Source organism: Condylura cristata, unplaced genomic scaffold (assembly GCF_000260355.1).
Source record: "Condylura cristata isolate star-nosed mole 26May11 unplaced genomic scaffold, ConCri1.0 scaffold00020, whole genome shotgun sequence".
Lineage (NCBI taxonomy): Eukaryota > Metazoa > Chordata > Mammalia > Eulipotyphla > Talpidae > Condylura > Condylura cristata.
In genome coordinates this window covers 16,252,741-16,274,140 of record NW_004567121.1, presented here as the reverse complement: position 1 = coordinate 16,274,140, position 21,400 = coordinate 16,252,741, and the positions used below count along the sequence as shown (strand labels likewise).

The window sequence follows — 21,400 nt, the reverse complement described above, 5'->3', positions numbered from 1 at the left end:
TGTGTATTTGAATTACTTCAGACTTCTTACTCCTTTGAAAGACATTTAAAATTCAACTGTCAGAATGGCTTTCTGACAATGGGACTCAGCAGCCAGCCAAGAATTATCAGGATCATTTTGTCTAAGATGTTCATGTTAGCTTGCTTAAATAGATTCTGGGACTAAAACAAACAAACACAAAGAAAAGCAACCTGGAAGCAGTAGGAAACTGTCCTTCAGTTTATCAGACATTTGGGGGACTGTGATCAAGGTGGTATGATTTCAGTCCAGTCACTGAAGGAAGTGCTCCAGAGAAGGGTGACATTTTAGTGTCTGCCCAGAAGGCACCAGAATACAAATGCATATGGGTGTTATCAATCTACTTTCACAAATGGAATAAAAATTATATCCACAAAGATTTACATTTACGTATTCCAGTGGCTTTGTTTAATGTTTATTTCTAAAGAAATGAATGCTTTAGGGCCCTTCCTGGTAGCACAATAGATTAAAGTACAGCACTGTGAAGCTATCGCAGCTGCTGCAGCACGAGTATGATCGCGGCCAGGGAGGGACCCCCAGGGCGCTGCTCCCCTCAGCAGTGTACTTCGTCAGTCTGCCTGTTCTGCTCCCCACTCTGTCTCTGGTGAAGCCTCTCACTGCCCCTGCACCTCTGGCCTGTACCCCAGTTCTGTATGCACAAATAAATAAATCTTTAAAAAAAAGGAAATGTATGCTTTATTTAGGAAAGGAAAAAGTATATTTTTGTTTGAAGATACTATTTTACCTTGTTAGCATCAAACATTAAACTCCATGTCCTTCAAAATATGACATTCTACATCATGCGTTTCTTACATTATCCTGTAATATCGTTGATAAAATTATTTTCTTTACATTTGTTGATATAATCACTATATATTGGCATTATGATGACTGGTCATTTTAAATTCATTTTGTGATTGTAATAGCACAATAAAGATAAGGGATGCTTTGTGGGGAAGTTTGATACATTCACTGGCAAAAGTATACAGAATTACAGGGGCTTAATATTACTTTGGAAAAGAAAAATAATGGTCAAAATTAGCATAATCCATTGTAATAATAAACACCAAGCAAAGCTTTCTTAATGTTTGCATATATATGTTAGATTGACTTAATTACGGTATTACTAGGCTTTACCTTAAATCTTGTATTATAGGACAGAATTTGGAAAATATGCCATTTACTGCCAGCGATGTGTAGAAAGAACGCAGCAAAATGGAGATCGGGAAGCGAGACCTTCCAGAATGGAAATTCTTTCAACCCTTCTACGAAACCCTTATCATCATTCTTTGCCCTTCAGTATCCCTGTGCACTTCATGAATGGGATATACCAGGTGGGTTAGACTTTCTATCATGATGAAAATACACGTAGTGTAGAATTCTATGTGTCTGCAGCCTCTGCAGAAGAGGGAATTGGATTGTCTACCTCCCTTTTTCAGCAGCTGGTAGTGATAAACATGCAAATATACTAGATTTTCTCTCAGATGTCTGGGTGGGAAAGTTTTGCTAAAGAGGATTCACCTGAAAATCAAGTCCATGTTGACTCAAACAACGTAAGAATGGAATTATACTACCATTATAATTATGACAGAGAAAAACAAAAATACTTTGGTCGAGAAGTGTATCTGCTAGATGAGGAAATACTTATTATCAATGCATGTTGTACAAGTTTATTGTCTTTAAAGTCTCCAAATCTCAGGAATTATCTGGAAAAACTTCTTAGATCTAGACATTTGCCTCAACATACTAGTATGTGCCATAACTAGTAATCAAGTCTTTGCAGACATCAGCCTTTTATCACAGAATTCAGATACTTACTGCATATTAAAGAAACAAACATTATTCATTTAAATGCATTTCTTATTTTCCTCCATTTGCTTAAAATTACATATTGTATTAGAGTTCTTGGTTTGCTTTTAATCACCAGGAATAATATCACTGCAAGATGTTTTTAGCTTTCAAATGATCTTTCTATTTTGAATTCATATGTGTTGAATTTAAGATTTCTGAATTCTTATGGCAAGTAATGACTAAAATGACATTAATTTTCTTCAGTGGAGCTTTGGAAAAACAAAAGTAAAACAGAGACATAAATATGTTCTCATTAATGACACATCAAGTTGGCCCCTTAAATGTAAATTTCACTTGCACATACTTTTTCATTAAGAGAACAACATTATTCTTTCTGTGTAGGTAGTTGGATTTGATGCATCTACCACAGTAGAAGAATTTTTGAATACATTGAACCAGGATACAGGAATGAGGAAGCCAGCACATTCTGGGTTTGCATTGTTTACAGATGATCCTTCGGGCAGAGACTTAGAGCACTGTCTTCAAGGCAACATCAAGGTAAAACCTGGTCTTTTGAAGGAGATAAGATTCAAAAAACAGCAAGGAAGCAGCTCTTCAGTATGTGTGGAAAGTTTAGGCATGTTCAGGAGACACACGCAGTCTAACCTACACAAAAAATAATACATAACTTTGCTGTAGCAATAGAATTCTTACTCTCAATCTGTATGCTTAAATACTCAATAATTAAGGACAAGAATTTATATAGCAGTAATACCCTAAATATTAGTGTATGGGCTGTATCAGGCTGGAGTTATGGAAGTTCTAATAAATTGACTGTCCAATTTACTCATACACTCAATTCTGTTGAACTGTTCAGCTGGGCTATTCTGTTCTATTCAGCTGGACTGAATCCTGTAAGGATCAGATATAGTTTCAGGCAAGGATCAGATATAGTTTCTGCTCACAGTGAGCTTAAAATTTGCTCATGGAAGAACAGCTTTACATTGATAACCTTAAAGTTGAGGTGAAAGTGATAAATGTTTTAAAAGTGCTGTGGATATGCCACAGGGAGAAATTAAGTTTAGCATTGGAAATTAAGAAAGATCTAAACTGGACTTTAAAGAGTGGATAGAAATGGAGCTGTGAAAATAAAGAAGGGATTTCAGACCTAAGGAAAATCATGAGTAAGTACATTTCTGTTGGAAAGAAACATACATATTTAAAATTTAAAAAAAAATTGTTCTTAGGCCTTAGTAAAGTGATCTTACTAAAGTTTTTATCCAGTGATGGCAACAGTTAGAAATACAGAATATAGAACCATAAAGGACCCTAGAGAAATAGCCCATTTATTTTGCAAATGAGAAAATAGAGATCCACTCTACCCTAGCCAGAACTGGGCTTGGATCCTTTCCTCACTTGATGGGGCCTTTGATTGCGCTTGGAAATCAATACCTTGTTACAGAATGCAAGTTTTCCTGTGATTTGGACATTAAAGAATTGGGAAAGAGGAAGGGAAGGATGAGATTGGTAAGTTAGAACACCCGCATGAAACACATGATACTTTCTTCTGACTTCCAGAGCCAAGCTCCACCTGTAGACCAGCCTGGGGGTACTCCATGGACTCCACAGAGTAGCAGTCAAGTTCATACTTAAGTTCTTTAGGGGTGTTGGTTAGTAAATCTCCTTCCTCTCCCACTACCAGCATCCACCTATTCTGCTGCAGACAGAAAAATCTAGACAAATGGCTGTCTTTTTCTCCCCTGCTCCAGGTATATCTTGTAGAGTTCAACAATTCCAGCAGTGAATTTTTGAGACAGACATTCCTAGAGCACTGTTGTTAATAATTAGTCAAAAGATAAGCTAGTGTTTTTGGTTGAGTTAACTGAGTAAATATTAGGGGCTTTAGTGAATAACTGCTTATCACATACCTTTGAAAACTTTTATTTATTATTCTATAAATGACCAGTTTTTTAAAACAAACATTTATTTGGTTCCTGAAGGATTTGTGTTCTTTCCCAAAGAATCCTAGGATTCTAGTTCAGATTTCTTCATTATATATTCAGTTATTATTATCTTTGTAAACCCTGCAGGTAGGAAACAGGTTGCTTCGTCAGTGACTAACTCATAAAAAAATTCCTGGAATCTTCTTGTGTCCAGTCTCATGTAATTCATTAAGATTTCTTTTTGAATCAAAAAATCCATGGCCACAGCCCAATGTGAATGTGTGTCCAAAAAGATAGGAGGACCAAAGAGCGAATTATAATTAAAATCCTTAACAGAGTTGCACAGGAGCTTAAACTAAAAAGCAGCCGCCCAGTTGGTTTGATCGTGTTAATTGAATTTTTCAATCCACAGACATACTTGTGTTCAAAAAATGCTGATTTGTAAAATATTATAAATCTGCTTTCCATTCTCCTTCTAGATCTGTGATATTATTTCTAAATGGGAACAGGCTTCCAAAGAACAGCAGCCTGGGAAATGGGAAGGTACGAGAACTGTTCGTCTAACTTATAAAAACAGGTGTGTAATGCAATATTTCTTGAGTCTGAGCCCTGGACCAGCATCTCCATTCCACAGGATCCTGTTAGTGATGCCAACCGTCAGGCCCCACTTCAGACCTACCAAGCCCATTATAGGATGGGCAGACAGTCATGCCCCACTTCAGACCTACCAAGCCCATTATAGGATGGGCAGACAGTCATGCTCACATCCTGCTCCCAGAATTCCATGCGATACTTTGAAAATTATACTTATGCTTGTTTTTCTATAAACAGTAGTTCTACTTGTGTTGGAAGAAGTCGGTTGACACATGAAAGTTTCATTCTAACTGCAGTCTCTTAATGCCATCAATGACTATACTTTATACATTGTCCAACTATGCGTTAGGACAGAGATTGGGGGGTGGGGGGGGAAGGAAGCCATAGCTGCCTGGATGCCACTCCCTTGGGCTGCTTTTCCAGGCAATACAAGGATGAATCCTTTACTTTTGATATTTTCTTTTCCACTATTACTACCTTTTTTTTTTTTTTTAAAGATTTATTTATTTGTGCATACAGAACTGGGGTACAGGTCAGAGGCTCAGGGGCGGTGAGAGGCTTCACCACAGACAGAGTGGGGAACAGAACAGGCAGATCAACGAAGTACACTGCTGAGGGGAGCAGCGGGCGGGTCAGGAGAGGTCTGCCACGCCATGTGGTCACCTCCGGAGCAGGCGGGAATTGAACTCATGCGGAAGTGGCTTTAGATTCTCAGTGCTGTGCTTTAACCCGCTGCGCCACCAGGGAGGGCCCTATTACTACCTTTTTAATAAATGTCTCACTACAATGTGTGGTGGCGGGGTTACTCAGAGTCCGTCTCCAGAAGAGTGAGAAGCCTAGAGGGACCACACCAAGAAAGTGCAGCCCAGCTCCAAGGGCAGTCTTGTTTTTATTTAGAATCAGACAAAATATAAGATCAAAGAAGCAAGAAGGTGAACTTACCGGGAGTGCACAAGTGTGTGTGGGCTGCGTAACCAGCTGGCCCCAGCCAAGGGTGGGAAGTAGGGAGAAAGTCAAGGAAAGTCTCAGTGTTTATGCTGCTTGAACCATAACACCTGTTTTCAGCATGATAGATGCTCATAGCAAGATTTTTGCCCTGAGAGGGTTCTTAATGCAAACCTTCCCTATTTTTGTTCATGCTGCTCTCAGCATGTTTAGGTCCTCAGGCCAGGCCTTTTGCCCTGAGAGGTGCCTTATTAACTTTCCCTGTTTCTGCACCTGAGAAGCACAGAACAGTCAGAGCAAAGAGTAATCAAGGCAAAGACACAGAATAGTTGGGGCACACAATAATCTAAACTGCCACACATAAAGACTAAATGAACTCCAGAGCCATGCTAAGAAGATTTGTGTTTATCCAATTATTTTCTTTTAAAGAACGAGATGGATTCATTCTTGTTCTTTCATTTTGTTTCTCTTTCTTCTTTGCTTCAGTTATAAACTAGGCATGTATCTGGATGCTCTGACTAAAGTGATAATAAACACAGACACAAACACAGCGTCTGATTTTTTGGAATAGACAAACTAGTGAGGAAGACTTGGCCCTTCTGGATTAGTTTGTTTTAGTTCTTTGATGGTTGAAACAATAATTCTGAAAGTCTGAATCCTGGATCAGCAGCCTCCATACTACTAAAAAGCGTGTTAAAAATGCAAATCATTACACTCCACTTCAGACTTACTGAGTCAGAATCTTGGGGGTGAGACCCAAAAGTCTTATCTCTTAACAGTTCTCAGGTGATCCTTGAGCATGCTAAGTTTGAGGAACACTGACCTAGAGACTTACTTTTTTTTCTTTTTTTCTTTTTATAAGTTTATTTTTTTTTCCATCTCAATTGTAATCCACACGGGTTTCCCATCACAAAGTCACCCGTGTGCCATCACCATAATCCTGTGCACTTCCCCCCCCCCCCCCCTGTTTTTGATCCCATTCCCCACTCCACCCCCGCAAAATGTCTCTGGTATATGGTTGTTCATTATTTTTGTTATTTTCTCGCCTGGTCCATTATACTCCTGCTATGAGTGAAACCATCCGGTATTTTTCTTTCTCTTTCTGGCTTAAGACTTAATTTTTTTTTCTTTTTAAAGATTTATTTATTTATGCATACAGAACTGGGCTACAGGCCAGAGGTGCAGGGGCAGTGATAGGCTTCATAAGAGACAGAGTGGGGAGGGGAGTAGTGGGCGGGTCTGGAGAGGTCTGCCGCGCCATGTGGGTCACCTATGGGGCGGGGATTGAACTCATGCTGAAGTGGCTTTAGCTTCTTAGTTCTGTGCTTTAACCCGTTGCACCACCAGGGAGGGCCCGAGATTTTCTTTTCTTTTCTTTTTTTTATACATACAAGAGCTGGGGGATAGGCCAGGTAGGGGGTGAGAAGACCCACTAGAGACAGAGTGGGGAGCAGAACAGGTAGATCCAATGAAATACACTGCTGAGGGGAGCACTGGGCAAGACAGAAGAGGTCTGCTGTGTCATGGGGGTCAGCTCCTTGGCCGGGGATCAAACTCATTCTCCAGTGGCTGTGGATTGCTTCATAGTACTGTGACTTAACTCCTGTGTCACCAGGGAGGCCCCCTGCGCTAGAGATTTTCACTGCCTCGTCTGTTATACTCCTACCTGTGAGGAAGAGCTGGGTCCTTGACCTGACCTGTCATGTATCTTTATTTTGAATAGTTTGAGACATTCTCACTGGTTTTGTTGGAATTATATGGAATTACATGTTTAAGAATATTACTAATCATGCCCACCTAATGAATGATTAATGCATATTCATTCTGACTGCCAGGGCTATAGTTAAAACCAGATTAAAGGTGAATGAAATCAAGGAAGGTTATGTGAAAGCACAGATAAGAATGCTACAAGTGTAATAAATGCCCATAAAAGGAGAGGGGTGTGCATCACTCACAATAGTGATGGCCTGGTTTAGAAAAGGCCTCATGAAAAAAATCTTTTGACATATGAGGAAACAATGTAACTCGACCAAAAAGTCTGATTTTTTATACAATGTAATGGTTTATTTTTACATCATTTTGTACATTTTTTTTTTTCATTTCAATTGTAATCCCCGTGAGTTTCCCATCACCAAGTCACCCATGTGCCATCACCATAGTCCAGCACACTTCCCTCCCCCCACTGTTTTTGATCCCATTCCCCACTCCACCCCCGTAAAATGTCTCTGGTATATAGCTGTTCATCATTATTATTATTATTTTCTCGCCTGGTCTGTTATACTCCTGCTATGAGTGAAACCATCCGGTATTTTTCCTTTTCTTTCTGGCTTATTTCACTAAGCATGATCTTTTCCAGCTCCATCCATGTTGCTTCAAAAGGCACGTGTTCAATTTTTTTGGTTGATGTGTATATGTACACATCTTTTTAATCCAGTCATCCACTCAAAAAGTCTGATTTTTAACAGAAGTCTAAAATGGCTGGCTAGCCCTAACTCTGAGAAAGCAGTGTATTTCCAAATATGGTGTTGCTTTGCATCTATGTACAATTAGTGTAGACAGTGAGCTCTAATTTCGAAACACAGTTGGAGGGGAATTCACTGGCTGTGATGGGTCACAATCACACAGCCAGGAATTTGATTCTTCATCTTTCAAACAAACTAATAAGCAAAACTGAAATACCAGCTCTCTTTATCATGGAACTTTTATTTATTGCTAGTAACTAAAGGAATTTTTAGTTAGGGGTTAAAGATGTAATTATTAAGTTTTGAACTTGTTCTCATGGACAGCCTTTGGAAAGTAACTCTTAAGTTCCATTCATATTTAAGCTGCTTATTTAATTTGCTTTCTTACTGTGTATTTGAAACTGCATCAGTGAAGACATGTTGTAACAAAACAAAACTGGCAAGGATCCTTGAAGAGAACAGCTCTTCCTCCTACTCTCTTTGAAAGAAAAGATTCTGTGCAATTGTTGATACTATTTTCTGAAGCATAGTTTAACACTGCCATCTCTGCCCACCTGAACGTCGATATTCTTTGGCTTCTAGGCCCAAAAACATATTGAAGGGTCATCTTGTCTATCCCATAGCTTCCAGCTGTGTTCACACTAAAAAAAAAAAAAAAGAAGAAGAAAAAGAATGAACACACTCTTGTGATCCTAACGACCTTTAGAGAATTCTAATATAGTAGTAGCATGGCCCTCCCTGGTGACTCAAGGAGTTAAAATGCAGCACTGTAAATTATAGCTCTGTGGTCACTGCCTCACAAGTTCGATTCCCGGCCCTGGAGCTGACCCACATGGTGCAGCAGACGTCTCCTGACCTGCCTGCTGCTCCCCTCTGCAGAGTGTTACAGTGCATCTGCCTGTTCTGCTCCCCACTCTATCTCCAGTGAATTCTCTCACCATCACCCCCATACCTCTGGCCTGTACCTCAGTTCTTTCTAAGACAGTGGAAAGAAATCCTTCTGAGTTTTGGGGCAAATTCCTGTATTTTGCAATTCTCACTATCATCTATTTATCATTCGGGCAGTAAACATCTGTTCCGTGTCTGCCAGCGTCAGTCCTTCTGGAAGCCTTAGAGACTCAAAGATGAAGAATTTTTCTACCTCTCAGGGAATCACAGTTGCAGTTTTAGCAGTGTTCAGGCCCCTTGGTGCTCTTTCTAGCCTGAAACCCTGCCTGCTTGACAGAGCTACTTTCTTGGCTTCAGTCCTCCTTGGGGTTAGAGGCCACTGGAAGCTGGTTACGTGGTGAGAGACTCGGGTCAGTTCCCTGCCCTTTCCTGTTCAGGCTCCACAGGTTTGTGTTTCTGACTTCCTGGTCATGTTTCTGACCCCTTCCTTCCTCTCCACATTCGCTCCGACTCTCTTTGTAGTTACTGGGACCCAAACTGTTTCATGAGGGCCTGAGCCAAAGATTCCTGCATATTATACTCATGTCAGCGTGTCTGGGTGCTTTTTCCCTTTTGTGCTCATAGTGCTTCCTTTTACCTTCCCAGAAATGACAAAAAATGCACTCTCGCTTGTCTTGCTGTAGTATCCCCAGTTCTAACTTTCAGTGAGAACCGTCTAGTGGTAACACTTCGCTAACTGTTGGTGGGTTACAGTGATAAATGAGATGTAAATCTTAACTGCGAGTAAAGAAAATAAGCTATATACAAAAAATGTTAGCATGCCCAAAGGGAGGGTTTCCGTTTTCAACTTTATTCTCTTTGTTTTATATCACTTTGCTTATTTCATTTTGAATGTCGTCTATTTCTCTTTTTTTTAAAGATTTTTATTTTGTGGCATGGCAGACCTGACCCACCCGCTGCTCCCCTCAGCAGTGTACTTCCTCCATCTGCCTGTTCTGCTCCCCACTCTGTCTCTGGTGCATCCTCTCACCCCGCTGCACCTCTGGCCTGTACCCCAGTTTTGTGTGCATAAATAAATCTCTTTTTTTGTGCATAAATCTGTTTTTTTTTTAAGATTTATTTATTTGTGCATACAAGGATGCACCAGAGACAGAGTGGGGAGCAGAACAGACATATCGAGGAAGTACACTGCTGCAGTGAGCAGCGGGCTGGTCAGGAGAGGTCTGACAAGCCATGTGGGTCACCTCTGGGGCAGGCTGGAAATCCAACTGGCCCTGAAGCTGCTGCTTGCTTGTATTGCTGCACTTAACTTGCATTGCTCCCGCTGCATCACCAGGGAGGGCCCAAATGTTAACTATTTCTATTGCCCAGCCATATTCTACCAGTTAACAAATGGTCATCAGGCAGTCACAGGTAAAATGGGGTTTAGGATTTATTTTTCAGGAAATCACTCTGCGTGACTGACCAGATGTGTGAATTTTAAGCTGAGATGAGCAGAAAGAATTTTCAGGATCATGAGGAGGAGAGGCTTTACAAAGCACAACCGCCATGCTTCCCTGAGATCCTGACCTGGGGCCTCTTAGACCTACTATTTAAGATAGTTATTGGAGAGATACTGTAGCATACTGCAGTGTGCCTTCAAGTGTATAGGTAAAAAAAGTTGAAAATCTAGTTATTGCTGATTGGATCCAACAGCTATATCTAGCAAAGGCTAGATCCAAAATCTTTACCTGCCATTGTGTTGCCATGAAGGTATTTGGGTATGTCAAGAGGTGCCTTCCCCCCCACACACAACTACCACAGCCATTTACAGCAGTCACAGCACCCTTTCCTGAGCTGCAGCCTGAAGTTGGAGCTTCAAAGTCTCTCTTAGAGAGAAACAGCAAGATGAATAATAAATAAAGAGGCTCACCACTTTGAAGAAGACCTCATAGGCAAACAAAAACCTTGTCATATTTCAAAAGCTAGTAATAATAACACACATTAGTTTGGAGCTTGCAAAGCTGCTTATCTAAATGTGGCACAAGAGAGTCAAGACATTAATTAATTTATTTATTTAAATTATTTATGCATAGAGAACTGGGGTACAGGCCAAAGGTGCAGGGGCGAGAGGATTCACCAGACACAGAGAGGGGAGCAGAACAGGCAGATTGACGAAGTACACTGCCAAGGGGAGCAGAGAGTGGGTCAGGAGAGGTCTCCTGTGACATGTGGGTCACCCCCTGGCTGGGGTCCAAACTGGTGCTGCAGTGGCTGCCTGTAGCTTCACATTGCTGAGCTTTAACCCATTGCGCCACTAGGGAGGGCCTAAGTAATTTATTTTTATTGTTAATTTTTACATTTTTTTTTATTGTGGTAATGCAGGCTTACAACACTGTATGATTTAAGGGTGTAGAGTCATCCCTCTTCCAATGCAGGATTCCCAGAGAAGACTATGCCATACCCCCACCAGTTTGATGTCAATGTTCAATTGAAACCTTCATTTCCGTTCTCTGGTGTGACAACAGTATTTAGGAAAGAACATGAGTGTTTTGAAAATTAGGTTTTGTTCAGCCCATGGAAATCAGTGTCAGTTACACAAGAGAGCATATTTCATTTCCTTTAGTGTCTTACGTGCTTCCTCAGTTACACCTAAGAATTTGGTATTTCAGGGCATAAAAAAATAACATAGAAGAATTTCTAACCTCAATGTCAAAGCAGTTTTCCCTCAGTTTGGTGAAAATACTATACAGATCAGGAAAAAAGAGGTCACTAACATAATGGTCTAAGTTTGTATCAGTTAGAGAGTAGTGTTAGAACAACCCATATTAGCAACCCATATTAGCAACCTTCACCATCTTCCTTTGTAAGAATGTCATTTCATGAAAATTTTCCTCTTTTGTTTACAGACTCTATTTCTCAGTGCAAGCTCGTGGGGAGACTGATAGAGAAAAGTTGCTGTTAATGTATCAGACAAATGATCAAATCATAAATGGGCTTTTTCCTCTGAACAAGGACCTGGCATTAGAAATGGCAGCACTTTTAGCTCAGGTATTTTCTATGCTTTGTAAAATAATATTTTGTAGAATTTGTAAAGTATTATTTTGTAAAAATAAAATAGTAATTTCTAAACTGAATTGAATGTAGTGAAACAATATATACCTTTGGTAATTCATTAAATTGATTTTGCTGTGATTAACACTTTAAAAATTGTAGGCATTATAATTATAGTTTGAGTCCAAATTGCTGACAGTTGCAATGATATAAAATGAAACATGCCACAAAAGGAGCTTAATTTCTTAATTTTCTTGATAGTTTACCACTAGGCTTTGCATGTAATGATGAAGCTTGAGTGTGGGGTTAGGAATGCCCTGCTGAAATCCTTTATTAATCTAGTAAGAATCAGTTTTTAAAAGCTAGCAAGCTTTCTTTTATTTGCCTGTTTTATCAATTAGAATTAAGTGCAGACCTACACACACACACACACAGAGCCAATTTTTAAGAACTTCATCAAAATAGAAGTGTACTTGGCTTTCACACAGAGAGACATGCTGGTACCTGTACAAAATCTTTAGGAGCATGGGCTTTTTTCCTGTTCTCCATTTTACTGTCCCTAAAATGTTATCCCTCTCGTCCCAAAGATCTGCCAGAGGTCCAGCTCCAGGGAGCAAAACAGACGAAAGGTTAATTTGAGAAACTTCCCAAACATTACATAGAAAATTTCCATGCAAATCTCAGTCAAAACTGACTCATTTGGCTTTGCCAGTCCACAGGAGGGCTGGGATGTATAGGCTTAGCGGGGCAAGCTCATATTTAAGAGTTTTTTTACTTAGGAGAAAATGGTCCCAAGGGAACACAGAGTCTCTACCACAGGTGAATCTTTGCTCAGCTAACTAAGGGAAAAATATTCAGGTAACTGTGTGACATATCATCTGGACAAAGGCTTAGATTTCCAGGGTTTTCAGGCTTCTTGCTCTGTCACCATTCCAGGATGTTCTGTTCATTCTCTCCATTTATTGAGCTTCTATTCCCGTGATTATCATATATTATTTTTTTCTTTTTTTGCAATTTATACTTTTTTCTTGAGCCCTCTTTGGTGCCCTGTAGAAGGCACATAGCATAGTTTATAACAAATATTTGTTTATACTCCCCTTTCCCCTAAACCCTTTGAGGTCAGGAACTATGTTCAAGGCTTTTCTTCCTAACATCACTTAGCACTGCCTGACATGCAGGGTTTAGTATTGGTTTGATGAATGAATGGGTGAGTGAGTCACTAGAGAGGTGAGGGGTGGGTAGTTAAATGAACGGGTGGGTAAAAGATGTAACCTTTAATAAGGAATACTGAATAAAGTTTGAGCATCTTCATTGGGGTAAGGGAATGCTGTTCCCAGAAATTTCAAAACAATAAAATGAGGGGATGAAATGCCGAATCATTTATGACAAAAACCAAACAAGAAAACAAATAGTGGTTCTTGCTCCATTATACTTAGTAGAAACCCTTAGAAAGTCTAAGTAATACTTTTTTTTTTTGAGATTTCTCATAGCTCTGTAACTATGTTTCTTTTATTTCTAACTTCTTCTTCTTGTTATTATCAATTAAAATAGTACCTTAAAAATGAAAAATTATCCTGTGCTGTTGCAGGCACAGTAGAGTAGTGGTCTTTAGCAAGTACTATTAGATGGTGGTATTAGTCTAGAGTAGTTAATGTTGAAATGAGCTGATATGTTCAAATTATATATTTTTTTCAAAATTAGAATTCCAATGGAATTTAGATTTTAACAATAGCACTCATATATGGGTATCATGCCCCTAATCTCACAACCATGACAAATAGACTTATATATTCTATGTGATAATATATAAAAAAGAATAAAATTGATATTTCTTTTTAAAAATGCTTTCCAATATCACTTGTATTCTCTGTTTTGGATTTTCTATTAGGTGGAGATTGGAGATTTTGAAAGACCTTTTTCAACTCCAGCAGGACATGTTACTAATCAGTGCAAAGCAAACCAAACTCTAAAACAAGTCATAGAGAAATTTTATCCTAAAAGATACAGAGATGACTCTTCTGAAGAACAGTTAAGGTAAGGAGCCATTTGTAATTCTTTAAAGATATGTAGAGTCCCACTAGTTTTTCCTTCACATTTTTCTGTTCAACCCATAAAGATGAAAAAATTATACATGACAGTTTCTCAGGATTTTTTAAATGTTGTTAAATCCCAGATTATATATCTTTTTATTTTAAATGTGCCTAGAGACCTTAGAATCTAAATCAAAATTCTAATTAAAAATTTTATATTAATTTAGAATATCTACTTTCTACTCATCTGTGCTTGTGCAAAATAATTCTGCTAATAAATATTTTAAGATTTATGCAGTAATATATTAAGTATGAAATGTTCACCAAATTTTTCTATTACATTATAAGTAAATTGAAATAAGGCAAACTATCTTTTTACACAGTATTTTAAAGTATAGAGTTTTTAGTTAAATTCAACTTATTTGGTTAGTTTTTCTTGATTTTGATTTTAAAGAGCATGTCAAGAGAAGTTATAAATATAATAAAAAGCATAAGTTTTTCCAACATAGAAACATTGCAGATCAGTTTTTGTTGATGTAGAATCAATAGATGCCTCTATGATTTTTTTAAGTTTCCCCCACAATTCAACATTTCTCCAAGACATGGTGGGGTTGGGGACACAGGGGTTAGGGGGTATCTAAAATTCAACCATTAGAGATTCATTCTTTGGTCTCACACTTTTCCTTAAAAAGGTATTCCCATTGAAGTTACCTTTCAAACTAATTTACAGTAAGATTTGATGTTAGCTTATAAGATTAAAATTTTATCTGGGGAACCTAGGTCATGCTGAGAGCATGAGTAGTGTTAGTTGGTGAAAGAAATGATACAGAAAGGACAAGAGGAGACAGTTGTGAAATGCGGGCTACGCCTGTTCCCCAGCTGGGCCAGAGTTGGCTCAAGGAGCGCTTCATCTTGGGAGGATGACCGGCTGTGTATGCTCTTGCTGTTGTGTTTTGTTTTCTTGTTTTCACTCTTGTGTCTTTCTAGGCAGCTTTGCCAGCGCCTGTCAACCAGATGGATGGCCCTTCGGGGCCACAGTGCGGCTGACTGTGTGCGTATTTACTTGACAGTAGCCAGGAAGTGGCCGTTCTTTGGTGCCAAGTTGTTTCTTGCAAAAGTAAGAAAAAGCGGGAAGGAGATGCATAGTAAAAACCTCTGTGTATGGATACAACTTTGTTCAGTGAAGTAAAACAATAACCCTGTGTTTAGTGCATTTGGCTTTTAGAAAGAAACTAGGGAAATTCCCAAGAATTTTAGAAAACAATGAAGGGACTCTAAAGAGAGAGTGGAAAAGCCATCAGCTTTTCTTTCTCCCCCTCTGCTCACCTTCCACCTGTCTTAAATCCTTCCTGACGCTCAGCCTCTTCCTTAAACAGAAAACAACTTTACTTTCTTGTTTTCATCTGTTCACAAATTACTCGCACCCATTTGCTCATTTATTTAGTGTGAATTTAAGGAAGTCTGCTTTACAGACATGAGCTAAGCTCTGGGGATACATCAGATGGGCTGGATCCCCATTTTCAGGTGCTCCTCGGCCAGCACTGCCCAGGCTGTCAGCCCCTCTGTGTGGTGCATGCAGCTGGGAGTGACAGGGACAGAGCACTGCAGCAGCAGGGGACAGACAGCCCTGCCTGGCGTGGCCGGCGGTTTCCCCAGGGAGAGAACACCACTCTGGAATTCCTCTTCCTTTCTGTCCAATCACATGACTTTGTACCCTCTGAGGCTCTTAAGCTACATCTTGTCTTCTGTGGTGATGTCCTGAGTGTTGGCTTATCCTTACCCATAAATTGTACATACCCTGAAGGTCGACACTCACTGATGGTAAAATCCTCCTCGGGTGTTTAACCACAATGCTTTGCACATAACTGTCACTTAATCAGTATTGGCTAAGTAACAATCCAACTTTGAGCAAGTTTCCTCAGCCATAAATGAACAACTTGTACTAGAAGAGTAACATTTAAGGTGTTTTCTAACTCTGATTCTGTGAGTGATTACATTATTGTGAGGTAAGAAATTATTTTGGTGTTGGAATTAGAAGCTATATATTAAGAACTAAAACTGTATACTAAGCTACATACTTGGTATATAGAAGCTACCTACAAGTTAATAGAAAAGTAATAAAGTCGGTATACTTAAACATCTATAAGATTAATATATTTGCAAGGAGTTGAGCATGTATCTTAAAAATATAAATCAACATTTTACAATGGATTTCAATTTTAACTTCAGCATTGGAAGGAATACCAAATATTCTTTTTTGATAGTATGAGCTATGCTTGCTAGCATAGAAATATTATTAAATAATATTTTATTTGCATATTGCATGACTGAACTTTTACTCACTTTTTTTCTTTATAATATGGAGATACCACCTTGTTTAATGGTTACCTAGGACTTTTTATACATGAGACTCTGATAAGACTTAATACATACACATAACATTAGATTCATCCCAACTTCTTATCTTTAGTCTTTATATTCTCTGATAAAATTTAAAAGTAGTTAGATTTTTTTGTTAGAATATCAGTTTGAACAAAGCTACATTGTGGTGGAATGTGAAACACTGACAGATTTTAGTGGTGAGGGATTGTTTTTATTAATACAATTTTCATTGTTTTTGCAATAAAGAATTTAGTGGATATTTTAGTATTTCTTATTACTATGGATCAGGTTTCATATTTTCTTTTTATTCTATTTTTATTACACATTGAATATCAGATTTCATAATTTTTCATTAAAAGTATATAATTATAATAATCCTTTACATTGTAAAAACCCTAAAAAGCACATCAGTATGCCTTGTTTTGTTAGGATTTTGGTCATCCTAAAAGTCTGATGTGCTTTGTTTAGTAGCCTCTTGAAATAAAAGAAAAATAAGATATACATATTGATTCTATGTTAAAGATAAGGAAATTGAGCCCAAAAGAGATTAAATAGCTTGGCCAAATGTACTACATTAATAAATGGCAGGTACCTGGGTCTCCTGATATCAGATTCACCTCTCCTTCGTTTCCACCACCCTGCCACCTCCCCAGGAGAGGTCTGCAGTAAGCTGCTGCTGCAGGTGTTGTGTTGCATTTAGGCTGAAAAATATTTCAGTCATTTTGTGAATATTAATTATACAGCATGTTTTCATCTCTTCCTAGCCTGTAACTCCATCATCACTTGGAAGTACTTTCATGTGGCTGGCTATACATGAGGATGGTTTAAGCATCTTAGAGTACAACTCCATGGTAAGACTAAATCCTAAATTTTTGCATTGAGTCAACTATTTCTGTTGCTCAGTAGACCATAAACAGAAGGTAATATGATCTTAACTTCATACACAGAAAACATTTTTCCTAATTCTATGCAAATGAAAGTCATTTCACAAATACAACTATGATTACAATTTAATCATTTAAAATAATGTTATACAAATAAATTGTTATGGGAGGCATTCATATGTTAAATTCTAAAAAGAAGCAGAGTACTAAGAGCATTATGTATGATTCTTTTGTATTTATATATATGTATCAAAATCTATATATCAGGCTAAACCATATATCAATCATATATATCAGGGTGCTAATATTAAATGATGTAACCTTAAAAATATTAGTTTCCTATGATTCATATATTAGTTTCCTGTGATTCATATATACATACAAATAGAGAGAGATGTCTTAAAAAGACATATACAAAATATTGATGGTGGGCTTCCACTGGATACTGGAGTATAGGTGCTTATTTCCTTCTTGCACTTTCTGCTTTTATTACAGTGAGTTATTTGTTTCAGAACCAAAATGTATTTTAATTATAAGGTAAATGAGTACATTACTATTTATTTTGTATTATTTCATACCAAAAATACTTTTGTATTAGCTTTTAATGGGTACTGTTATTATCATTTCTATATTACATGATAATGCTATATGATTGGCATATATAATAGTAACTATTATCATTCTTTGAAAGTAAAGAATATACAACAAATTTACTTTTTCTTCTCTTTGAAGAGGTTAATAGTCAGCTATGTGTACAAGAGCCTAATGACCTTTGGAGGGTATCAAGATGATTTTATGATAGTCATTAACAATACACATTCAAAAGACAAACCAACAGAGAAATTACTTTTTGCCATGGCAAAACCAAAGGTGAGTTGAAATCTGTCTGTTTTATTTACACTAGATTTTTTTCTGTAACATTTATTGCACAAAGTTTCATGTGGAAAAATAAGATTTTACTTTAATCAAACAATCAAATTCTGCCCTAAATTTTTTCAACTTTGTTTTCTTTATCTTAAAAATGCTATGATGCTGCCTAGTTTTTCTGGCTTAGGAATTAAGTAAAGGGATTATAAAATATTTAGCCCAGGCCCTCCCTGATGGCGCAGCGGGTTAAAGCACAGCACTGAGAATCTAAAGCCGCTTCACATGAGTTCAATTCCCGCCTGCCCCGGAGGTGAGCACATGGTGTGGCAGACCTCTCCTGACCCGCCCGCTGCTCCCCTCAGCAGTGTACTTCGTCGATCTGACTGTTCTGTTCCCCACTCTGTCTCTGGTGAAGCCTCTCGTCACCCCTGAGCCTCTGGCCTGTACCACGGCTCTGTATGCACAAATAAATAAATCTTTAAAATATATATACATATATTTAGCCCAAAGATAGGTAGACAGAGGTTCAAAATAAATGATCTTGCTAGTAGGCTGTTGTCAGTTACTTTATATGCATTATCTTTCTTGGTGAACTCACTTTTCAGACACCTTTATATAAATACTGAGCCTTTGTAATTAAAATGTACTTGTCCCCTTACTATTGTTGACAGACTATATAGGTTTAATGTCTCTAAGGAAAAGCAGTAAATTAAGGGGCTACAGTCTAAAATGTAATTGCAATTTTAGTAAAAGATATGAGAAATGGATATTCTAAAATTTTTAACTTAAAATTATCAACTAATGGAAACCACTGTTTTTCAAGTTTGAAATGTTTTTAAAGATGGGAGCTTATTTCTTAATTAAATCTATATTTAAGTGAAGGTGAAAAGTTCAGAAGATCCCGGCTCACTAGCACTTTAGTCTAATAAAGATTTGCCGTGATGCACTAAATATCTTAATTCATATATTCACAACTGTGATTTGATCACAACTGATAAAACTATGCCACTGAGTGTTGCTATTTCTAGTATGGCCACTAGATTTAATTGTTTTTTTAAGATTCCCTCTACTGGTTGAAGTCAAGGGAAAATAGTTCAGTGCCTCAATGGTGCTGAACACCAAACATGGTTTGATCTGGGAAGAACGTCCACCTTTACATTCTTCTGAAAGTGATGAGAACTTCATCTGGTAGTAAACTGTAGTCTATAACTGTTATCAGTTATACTACAGTGTAACACCTGGTAGTAGAACTGGTAGTATAACAATTCTGTTTTTCTTGTTTCAGATTCTTGAAATCACTCTTTTGATTGCCAGTTACATAAACAGTTTCCATCAGCAAAAGGCAGCATTTCATCACCTCTCTGCACCAGCGCTGCTCTCAACCCAGACTCGGGGACCCCAAGCGAGGGCGATGGGAAGCCAACCCCTTCTGTCAGGCAACAGACCCACCAAAGGCCCCACTTTGCTCTGAAGATTCTGGAGCCAGAGCATTCGCTCTCTGCCTCTGCTCCAAATAAGTTCACTTACCTCCTGGCAGCTTGACACCACACTGGTATTCCAGACTTTAGAAAGGATGGTGGTTACTCCCTTTCAATTCTTAAATATTCAAAACATAAACAAAATATGTCCACATGCCAATTTTCTCTCAGATTCAATGGGTTAGAGTCATCATTTTTTCCATCTCCTTTCTTCCTTGCCATCAGACACATTGTGGCTTTTTTTTTTTTCTTGGCAAGCTTTAGAAAGAAAGATCCCAAACTCATTGGGCAATCCAGTTGATTTTATTTGGAAATGTCACTGCCCCAAAAATTAAGTACTGTAATTAAATGTACTTTTAATCAATGGTATGGTGTTTGGGAAGGAGTTGAGTACGCAGAATATGAAACAGCTGCAGGGTAATGTTTAGGGTGAATTTTTAGAGGAAGTGCAGTGAGTCATCTGGCCCCAAAATCACTGTGTGAGAAAGCAGGAGTTAGGTAACCAGACCCTCCTAGGCGATATAAGAAAAATGACCCTTTCACATCACTGGAGTGTACAACTTAAAATGAAACAGCATTCCATGGCTGTCAGCCTAGAACGAGTTTACTGGAACATTGCCCACATTTCATTGCATTTAGTGCTGGGTCATCTTGACTTTGCCTGGGTAAGTAATGGTATCTTTGGGGAAAAAAAATTTAGAGCTTTGCCTCAGACAGCCCTTTTTAAATATACTTTGAAAATAAACTCCTAATGATATTTTTTAAAAAGAAGAAAAAGTAGTTTTTTTCTGTAAAAGAAAGTTAAAATTTTAGACTAAAAAGATACTGCTTCACTGGATTGATAAATGGTCAGTAGATTCCAGTATATGGCAAAACAAAGTAATTAATATTCATCATAACAATGAAACTGTGATAAGACATGAAAATTATATTATAAAAATGTTTAATTGCAATAGTAATCATGAGTATACTTAATTTTATTTATGTGTGGAATATTTGTATTTATTTTTGGACATATATTTATCACTTTGTATATGGTATTTTTTAACCAATTTGGAAAAAATGTTAGCTGCTGAATTAATTTGTCAGCCAAGCCTTCATATTTTCTTCTTTGCTGCTTTCTCCTATGAAAATGTACTGTTCTCACACTAAGCCTTTTTAAAATGTACTACCCCTTATTTATCCTTAAAATGAGCAGAGCTAGGAAATAGACTGCTCAAATAATTTGCTTTATTGATAATGATAAAAAGGTCAAAGCCCCCATAGGTCTCCATTCACAATGTCCCCTTAATCTGTTGAGCCCCCGCGACTCATTGAATAAGAAAACTCACTTTTCAGTATATACTGGTTACCAGTGGGGATGATTCTTAAAAGCCTATTGACTCAGATACAATAAGAGTTTCTAAGTTCCCAGAAACCATTTAATAATCATTAGTTGCTGAGCTAGAGACTTGGCAAAACTGTTATATATATGTGAGGACTTTATTCTCAGGCAATAGTTAGTTTACCATCTGGTAAGCGTCCCCCAAATCCTCTAATTTAAACAAGTAGTGGTGGCTTAGCTTAAACAGTCGTACCTTAGATTTGGCATTTATTTTTGATAGAACAGAGATAAAATATTTTGATGGAAAGAAATCAATTTCCTGTAACTGATGTGAAAACTTTATTTTCTGGGAAATTACTTCTATAGCCATTCAAAAAATTCAAACTATATTATTATGATTGGTTGTAAGAGAATGTTACATGTTTAATTGTAATATTTGTCTCCTATCATTTTCTTCCCTTTCAGTCATAATAAATGATTTGAAGAATCTTTTTGAGCATTATCTTTTGAATAATCGTCAAGATATACCTAATGTTTTCATTGTCAAAGCTGAGCAGTCCTACAAGTGAAAATGATAGTTATTACTTCCTTCTCTTTCATTCATGTCCTACATAAGTGTTGCTTTGTTTTACCTACAAAAAAAAAAGCTGTTTGGGGAAATTGCAATTTTAATACATCTGTATGCATGTTGACACATACACAATTTGTGAAAACAGCAACAACAGCTTATATTAGTGACTATTAAAATCAGATGACTGTTC

General features: G+C 37.7%; 1 protein-coding gene across 1 annotated transcript in view; it reads left to right on the top strand.

Annotated features, from left to right (window-relative positions):
* The window catches only part of PLEKHH2 (pleckstrin homology domain containing, family H (with MyTH4 domain) member 2), a 72,427-nt gene extending 53,119 nt beyond the window's left edge, over positions 1–19,308 (top strand). Inside the window, exons 22-30 of the mRNA XM_004686247.2 lie at positions 1,175–1,352; positions 2,212–2,367; positions 4,232–4,329; positions 11,530–11,671; positions 13,563–13,708; positions 14,692–14,821; positions 16,851–16,937; positions 17,703–17,840; positions 19,123–19,308. Coding sequence (XP_004686304.1) covers positions 1,175–1,352; positions 2,212–2,367; positions 4,232–4,329; positions 11,530–11,671; positions 13,563–13,708; positions 14,692–14,821; positions 16,851–16,937; positions 17,703–17,840; positions 19,123–19,308 — 1,261 coding nt within the window. The remainder of the gene's footprint in view (positions 1–1,174; positions 1,353–2,211; positions 2,368–4,231; positions 4,330–11,529; positions 11,672–13,562; positions 13,709–14,691; positions 14,822–16,850; positions 16,938–17,702; positions 17,841–19,122) is intronic.
* Positions 19,309–21,400: the final 2,092 nt, after the last annotated feature.